Genomic DNA, 8713 nt, shown 5'->3' on the forward strand with positions numbered 1-8713 from the left:
CTCTTTGCATTTTTTGTAATCATTATGTGTAATACTTTCTGCTGACACTAGGTGGGGCTGTGCCCCACCTGCCCCTAATGACCAGTCGCCACTGACAATGGACTACTCTTAACTAACAGACTAATTTCCACCACTCATGGAACACACCCACCTTTTCTTTTGAAAGACTGGGTGACATGCTGTCGCCCTTTAGTCCCTCTCTCTTGTCTTTCTCTCCTTTCTTTTCTTTTTTGAAAGCCTGACTTTGTGAGTTGTTGAGACATGGTACACACGTACTGGCATCCCTTCTCACATGCTCTCACTCAGGGCCGTCCCTCCATACAGGAAGATCACGCAGACTGCGTTGGGCCTCATCTTGCGGAGGGAGCCTAAACTGCGCTTATGCGGCGCAATTAGTGTGGCGCGGCACGGTTTCGCACGTGGGAGGCTCCACTAACACCCGCCTGCCCCCCCCCCCCCCCCCCTCTCGTCGACGCTCACGAAACAGAGGGCCTCATCATATAACTTTGCGTGGGGCCTCAAGTTTGCCAGGGACGGCCCTGCTCTCACTCTCTGCTAGAAAGTGCTGGTGCCCACCGTGTTTGGAGGCGGGACCAAACCATTACATGTAAATAAAAGGGAGTGTACAGAGGCTTTGGATAATTAACTTTTGGAAGAAAATAAGTTAAATGAATCATACGTTTAGTGAGTACATTATCAATATAACGTTCTATTAATGTTAATTATTGATGAATGATGAAAGGTTACTTAAACATTTTTTTCTTAATGTTCTAAAATAGTTTGGGCCCCTGCAGTTACGGGCCCTTAGAATCGTCCTAACTTTTCACCCCCTTACTGTTACTAACTCTGGTTAGAGCCTGCCCAGTGCCCACGCATCTCAGCTAATAATAACCAGACATTTTTAATTCACTAACTCTCTACAGCTGAAGTCTGACAGTTTGCGCTATTCCTATTCTTTGTTTTGTATTTAATTCTTCATTTATTAAACGTTAAATACCTAACAATCTGAAATAAGTTGGCGAAACATCCTAAATTCAGTCTCTGTACACAGAAGATTATTTTTTATGGGGACTTCCCCTCTTTGTTTTGTGTCCCTCACGTTTTCCTCTTCCCTTTTTGAGAAAGTGTTCCACGTGAGAGGAGTCAGTGTGAGGGAAAACTAATGTAATAACTGCTGATCGTTATATATCTGTTGTCAGTCAGTGAATAAACGGAGATCGGCTCAACGGTATGCTCGGGTCTCATCCTTCAATTAAACACAACGCAGACACCGCTAATCGACACCGGTTACATAAATTCACCTCACTGTGGCACAATTTTTATTTTAACCTAAGCTAACCATCTCTCTTTGTCTCTACAGCTAAACATGGCTGCATCTGATCCTAACAACGACATGGTGGATGTCGCCTTGAACCTTTGTCCAGAAACATGCAACTTGGCTAAAAATGCGAAGGCCAACAAGGAGTTCTGCCAACAAATCGCCCAGACGGTGAAAAAGCTGGAGGGTCTCATTCTCACCATCAAATACAGAGGAACGGGACAACTATCCCCTGCTGTGGACAACGCTCTGAGGGAAATCTGCTCCATCCTCGCATCGGCCAAGGCGCTGATGGAGAAGTTAGCTCGTAATAAACCTGGTATAGGCTTCTGGAAGTCCAACAATGTAAGCAAATTGTTGAATTTGGACAAATCGCTCTCTGATAGCTTCCAGCAACTGTCTGGAGCTCTGCTCATTGAGCAGGGCGACACGATGCAGAGAATGTATAAAAATGTTTCAGGAAATGCCGGAGCGACAACCCCGATGTCTCAACCCAACACCATGCCCCCCACGTCAATGTCTGGACCCACATCCCCTAATTCCTACAACCCCATGCCCTCTATGTCAATGCCTGGACCCACATCCCCTAATTCCTACAACCCCATGCCCTCTATGTCAATGCCTGGACCCACATCCCCTAATTCCTACAACACCAAGCCTGGACCCACATCCCCTCATTCCTACAGCCCCATGCACCCAATGTCAATGCCCGGCTTTACATCCCATGATTCTTACAACAGCATGCCCTCCATGTCAATCCTCGGCCCTTCACCCCCTAATCCTTACAACACCATGCCCCTCATCACAGTGCAAGGACCAACAGCCCCTAATCCTTACAACACCATGCCCCTCATCACAGTGCAAGGACCATCAGCCCCTAATCCTTACAACACCTTGTCCCCCATCACAGTGCAAGGACCAACAGCCCCTAATCCTTACAACACCTTGTCCCCCATCACAGTGCAAGGACCAACAGCCCCTAATCCTAATAACACCATGCCCCTCATCACAGTGCAAGGACCAACAGCCCCTAATCCTTACAACACCTTGTCCCCCATCACAGTGCAAGGACCAACAGCCCCTAATCCTCACAACACCTTGGACTCCGTGACAGCGCTAGGATCCACAGCCCCTAATTCTTACAACACCTCGGGTCTCATCCTTCAACAAAACACAACGCAGACACCCTGTATTTCTAACAGCACTACGTCCTACAGTGACGATGTGTTTCTCAGCCCTATTGGCCCCAGACTTTCCATTAGAACAAACTCCAAAAATATTTTGTGGGATATGAGGGCTGATCAGGAGGAAGACTCACGGCCGTTGTAAATATACATTTGTTCCTAAAATGTTTTTGGTCTCTATTGTTAATTCCCCCGTTCATAATAACTGTATGGGGGTGAAGTTTCATATAACTAAATTCTTTAAATTATAGCAAGATTTAAAGTTATATATAATTGAAAGGATGTGGCGGATTTGAGTGACAGATGGGTGCACCTCTTTGCCCGTTTTTATTATTCTAGACTAATTTTAGTTAAACGGTGGAGTTAATGGCAAAAGGTTGAAGTCAGGATCCAACCACTGACCAACGTCTAGCGTCACATTGAGACAGAAATGGGCTCTTCAGAAATCTACGGCTGACGTCATGGGACTATGGTAGAGGTCAAATATTGTATCTCTATGGGAAGGATTGCTAACCGAGTGATATAATCCAGGTGTGGCAGTCATGATAAGAGCTGTACGTATTCTGTGAATGATTACAAAGGGAGCTTCAATGCTTCCTTTTGTAATCTCCTTTAGCATTCGCCCTGACTGCTTCAGGCCGTAAATTGACTTCTCTAGCTTACACACTAGCTGTTCTCCCTCCTTTACATAACCCTCAGGTTGTTCCATGTAAATGTCGTGATCGATGGGTGCATGCAGGTAGGCCGTCTTTACATCCATCTGGTGTAAGATCAAATCCTCTTGGGCTTCCTTCTGCATTAATACACGTACACTTGTCAGGTTGGCTGTTGGTGAGAACGTCTCCCTGTAATCTATCCCCGCCCTCTGACTGTATCCTTTCACTATGAACCTAACTTTGTATTTGTTGTGTCCGTCAACGTCTCCCTTAACTGAATAGACCCATTTACCTCCCACTGTTTTCCTGCCCTCTGGCAATTTTGTCAGGGTAAAAGTCTGATTGTCTTCTAGAGACTTAATTTCCTCATCCATCGCTTTTCCCCAGTTTTCTGACTCAGTCGATGCCATGGCCTCTTAAAGGTCAGAGGTACACCGCAAACTGCTCTGTAACAATGATCTATACTAGTGAGTGTTTATCATCTTCATCACTATCTTCCTGAGTATAATCTCTCAAGTACTCTGGGGGTTTGTGCTCCCTACTGGGATATCTCCCACTGTCTGAGGCATGTGACGCCACCCTAGGGTGCTGTTCGCCATCATCCTCTGGTGCTGACTGTGGAGCGTTAGTCTGTACATCTTTGCTCAGTACACTAGGCTGTGGGGCCTTTACTCCCTCTTCACAGTCTTCCTCCGAATCCTGTTCTAGCCTCTGTGTCTGAGTCTCGCTATCACAAGTTGTGCTGGTGATAAACGTTACTAGTCTGTGCTTCTGCACCTTCTCTTTGTCGGGGTAGTAAACTAGATAGGCGGGTCTTCCCTTGTCATGCCCTACAAAACGTCCTTTCTCACACCTAGTATCTAATTTCCCCCTGTCCTGCTGGTACGCATAACACACTGCTCCAAACTTATGCATCCTAGCTAAGTTACACTTTTTCCCTGTCAGTGCCAGTGTTGTAGTCAAGTCACCAATTCACGAGTCCAAGTCACTCTCGAGTCACCACTCTTCGAGTCCGAGTCCAAGTCCGAGTCACCAAGGGAGAGTCGTAGTCGAGTCCGAGTCCAAGTCCGAGTCACCCAAGGAGTGTCCGAGTCGAGTCCGAGTCATCATTACCTGTGTTCGAGTCCGAGTCCAAGTCCGAGTCACCCAAGGAGTGTCCGAGTCGAGTCCGAGTCCGAGTCATCATTAGCTGTGTTCGAGTCCGAGTCCAAGTCCGAGTCACCTAAGAAGAGTCCAAGTCAAGTCCGAGTCACAAGTCTTCATGTATTAATCTTCGTGGATATATGTGTTGAAATGTAGCTGCTCCTCTACATTGCTTTCATCCTGTCATGTTATACTAATGTGTCTATTGAACTGCTGTGAAGCCAGTTTGGCTACAATTCTTGTAATAGGTGCTATACAAATATAAAGCTTATTACTAATATTAATATTATTATTATTATATATAAATAAACTATGTTTAAAATGAGTTACCTTTTAGAGAAGTGATTATATTTGTATGCCAATATTTTCCTATGGTAAAGTTTTCGTTTTGCACTTTTATTTTGATAGTAATAAGATCGGGACTCTTATTTTGAAGGAACTTTTACCGGTTAAATCGGTTTACTGATAAAGATTTAGCCCCAGAAAGCACATGGCTACTTAGCATGCAAAATGACGTCATTCTGCATGTTAAGTAGCCATGTGCTTTCGTGTTATCGCTGAATCTTTATTTATTGATTAGATCACGTTATCTGATGATAGTGTTCAAGACAGCCTATATGTCTGAACTCGATGTTTAGAGTAATGTGTTACGGAGCCTTCTCTTCAATATTGTTTCCACATAGAGCATTTTGCGCTGCTCTTTTCCAATGTGGAAGCAGAATGTGTGAAAGCATACAGCACGATGCGGGGTGTGTCTCTAGACATCTTTAGACTGGAATAGCGGGGCCCAGTACGTGAACTCGCCTCGCAGCCGGTGCACACGCCAGGATAGAGGACATCAGACTCCATAGAAAACTTGCTCGAGTCCGAGTCCGAGTCCAAGTCGGAGCATCAATGTACAAGTCGAGTCCGAGTCATCATGGGGGGAAAAATTCACGAGTCCGAGTCCGAGTCCAAGTCAGCGTACGCGATAATTCACGAGTCCGAGTCCGAGTCCAAGTCATCGTGCGCGAGAATTCACGAGTCCAAGTCCGAGTCGCGTCAATCAGTGCGCGAGTCCGAGTCGAGTCACGAGTCCCGAAAATCGGCACTCGAGTCCGACTCGAGTCCGAGTCCAGGACTCGAGTACTCCATCTCTGGTCAGTGCTATATGGCGTAGTGCCCGTGTGCTTATTAAAACACCGGTTTCTGGTATTGGCTGCTTTCTGAATGGCATAGTGCCAAAGGTTTTTTAGGTAGATCACTGTCAATAAGCATACATCTGGCCATTTAAAAAAGAGTGCGCTCTTCTCTTTCAGCTGTCCCGTTTTGATGTGGGGAATAAGGACAAGACGTCTCATGTCTGATCTTGTTATTTCTCAATAGTGTCTGAAACTCCTTACTAGTGAACTCAGTCCCGTTATCTGATCTAATGTATTTCACAGTCCCATAGGGAGCTACATCTGCCAGATACTTCTCAGTGGCTTGATCTGCGTCACTCTTCGCTTTCAGGAAATAAACAAACACTGCCCCTGTACACACATCTGTAAATGAGTGCATATACTTGAAGCCATTTATGGACTCGTTATTAATAACTGGACCAGCTAGATCAGTGTTCACCAACTCAAGTGGTGTGTTTGCTTTAAACTTTCCCTCTATGCATACTGTACAATCTTTTTCAGGCTTACGCTTTGTACCCTTAATATGCATACCTACAGTTACATCCTGCAGCTTTAAAACATCCTCATAATTACAGTGACCCATAATCTCATGTCACGTTTGGATATCATGGCTGACATGACACTTATCTTCAACATCACACTCTGTTTGCAAATAGTACATTTTCTTACATACATAAACGTCAAACCTGGTACCATCCGGTAATATCAGAACATCTTTACCTTCGTCGAAGAACACCTTGGCGCCGTTAGCTGTAGCAGACTTCATGGAAAATAGTTCTTGGGGGTACGATGGGATGTATAGTGCATTCTTCAGAGTCACTTTACACCGTCGTCCCTCGCTGTCTATCAGACACATCTCTGCTTCTCCTCTGCCTTGCGCCACCCCGAAGGTACGCCTCCCGTCTGCCAATTCCATGCTGTGTCTCTCCGGCTTGAAGGTGCTGTCAAAAATCTTGAATTTGTTCTTATTGTTGATGATGTGGGACGACGCTCCTGTGTCCACGATCAATCCTTTTCTGTGGGTCTGTAGTTGTTGTCTCTGTAGGCTGGTCTCTTCAGCTCGCACTTTGAGGGTGTAGTCATCTCCTCCCGCAGCTTCTCCGGTACCACCTGGCATGCTCGCGCACCGAGCGGCATCACCGCGGTCCCTCTTTGTGCACGCTTTGTCTGTGTGCCCTTTGCTTTTACAAAAGCTACACCAGACTTTCTTTCTGCAGTCATCTTTTCGATGGCCTTTCTCTCCGCATCGCCAACATGCGCCGACGCGTTCTCCGTCGCCATCGGGGATGAATCGTTTGGCGGGCTTTCTCTTTGTTGCTGCTTGGACCATCAGCACCCTCTCGCTCGTCTCGTCTGAGGCTGGGGCTGAATCTTCTGAGGCCTCGAAGTTCCTCAACTTCGCCTTGAACTGTCCCAACGTTACTTCACTGTCACCATGTGTCACCATTAGTGTGAACGGCTTGTATTTTTCGGGTAATCCCCGCATAACCATCGCCATCATTAGTCCCTCACTCGGTGCTTCTCCCGCGCTCCTGAGTGCCGTAATGATCTGCTCAGCTCGGATAATGTATTCTGTAACCGTCTCATTATCAGCTTTCTTCAGCGCAGTCATGGTTATATACAAGGTGACGATCCGGGGCCTGCCTTTTCCAATATAGTGCTCCCGTAATACTCTGAGACTTTCTCGGCCCTTGTCCTTCGTGTCTCTGAATATCAGGCCTAAACTGGTATTGTCGAGTAGCGGCGCTAACTCACAATAGGCGTCAGCATTGAGCTTGTCGTCTTGAGCCCTCAGTGCCGTGGTCAGATCTCCAGCGGGTGCTCGAAGGATGGTCTCCTTCAATCCCACTCCGTGCATGCAACACAGCATCCTCTCTTCCCAGAGCTCATACTCTTCTGCTTTCCCGTCGAATGTGGGCCACTTGCTCTTCCTCGTGGTTCTATTCGCCATGGCTTTCGCGTTTGTAGCTTCAGTAGCTTAGCTTAGGTCCTTGTTAGCTTAGCTTTAGCTTCCCTCGGTTCTCCCGATGCTAAACTAGCTTAACACGTGGCTAACTAGCTACTCCTATGCTAACCGTGCTAACAGGCAATCTTCTCGCCTCGTTATTGCACGTGCGCTTCGAACTGTAGAATAATTCATCGTATCTGGGCCCATAACCTGTTAGCAGATTTAGACTTATACCTTTTGTCTCTGCAGCAGAAAGGTGACTATTCTCAGCAGTTCAAGTTTAGCCATTCATCACGGCGTTATTTATTATATGCACACATGTCAAGAGACTTGAGGACAGAGAGAGAAGGGGCGTGACTTCCAACGGTCTTATACCCCAGGTAGTGACATCACAAACATGTGCTACAGCGCTAACCAATGAACACAGTAGTAGTTGCAGCTACTTACATAAACAATATGGTACACAGTATTACATGGAGTCATACAATATACATGTCTGTAGGCTATGTTATATCTCAACAAGGCCTACTGCATATTGAGAAATCTTCGACCGGTATATTGCGCAATAAACGGGAGATGGGGACCCCCCCGATTATTGACGGGTATTTTGCACACTGCATAAAGCATAACATAGTGCATTGAAATATTATTATACTTATAGCATGGCCACTTGACACTACTCTAACAGTAGCATATAAAGGTAAAACATTTCTGTAATTTATAAACTGTACATTTGTTTGATGTTTCTGAGATCAGAAATACCTTTTTTTAACCATATCTTATGCTGCTTGCATTACGAGGCCATATGTAGTGATGGAAGAAGTACTTTTACTTGTAATAAAGTATTTTTAAATTGTTCTATTTGTACTTTAACAGTGTACTGTGCCATTAGTGTTGGGCAGCTTTTGTCTGATTGGATTTTATCTTTCAGGAATGTTTACCAGCAGCTTAATTATTCACAGAATATTAAAAAAGTCTCAAGGTAATGTGGCTTAAAACTGGATGAAAAGTTGATATTTTACATTTTCTGGCAGTCAACGCTGCACGCTCAAAGCGACACAACGCCTTTACAGGAGACCCTCTAAAACATTTAGGTTTGTTGCTTTGTATACATGCCAGTACTCTCACTCTTAGATTCTTAAACATGACTAGCAGGTTTAACGGATAACACTTGTGTAGATGCCAACAAAATGTCTGTGGCAAAAAAAACAAAAAACCCTAGGTATAAAACACAAACACTTTCTCTTTCTTCAAAAAGCAGATTTGAATTCAGACCGGCTGCTTCGATAACCTACAGGTAAATA

At 45.3% G+C, this 8713-nt stretch overlaps 1 protein-coding gene across 4 annotated transcripts in view; it reads left to right on the top strand.

Annotated features, from left to right (window-relative positions):
• The first annotated feature begins 1793 nt into the window (after positions 1-1793).
• LOC117479847 (mucin-2-like) overlaps positions 1794-8713 on the top strand; it is a 19943-nt gene continuing 13023 nt past the window's right edge. The window contains exon 1 of one of the 4 annotated variants that reach the window (XM_034126947.1): positions 1794-1918. In XM_034126947.1, the coding sequence (XP_033982838.1) occupies positions 1802-1918 (117 nt within the window). In that variant the 5' untranslated portion in view covers positions 1794-1801. Of the gene's footprint in view, positions 1919-8579; positions 8707-8713 lie in introns of those variants that run through there. The other 3 variants (XM_034126946.1, XM_034126945.1, XM_034126944.1) reach the window with 3 other exon arrangements.

Source organism: Trematomus bernacchii, unplaced genomic scaffold, assembly GCF_902827165.1.
Source record: "Trematomus bernacchii unplaced genomic scaffold, fTreBer1.1, whole genome shotgun sequence".
Classification (NCBI taxonomy): Eukaryota; Metazoa; Chordata; class Actinopteri; order Perciformes; family Nototheniidae; genus Trematomus; species Trematomus bernacchii.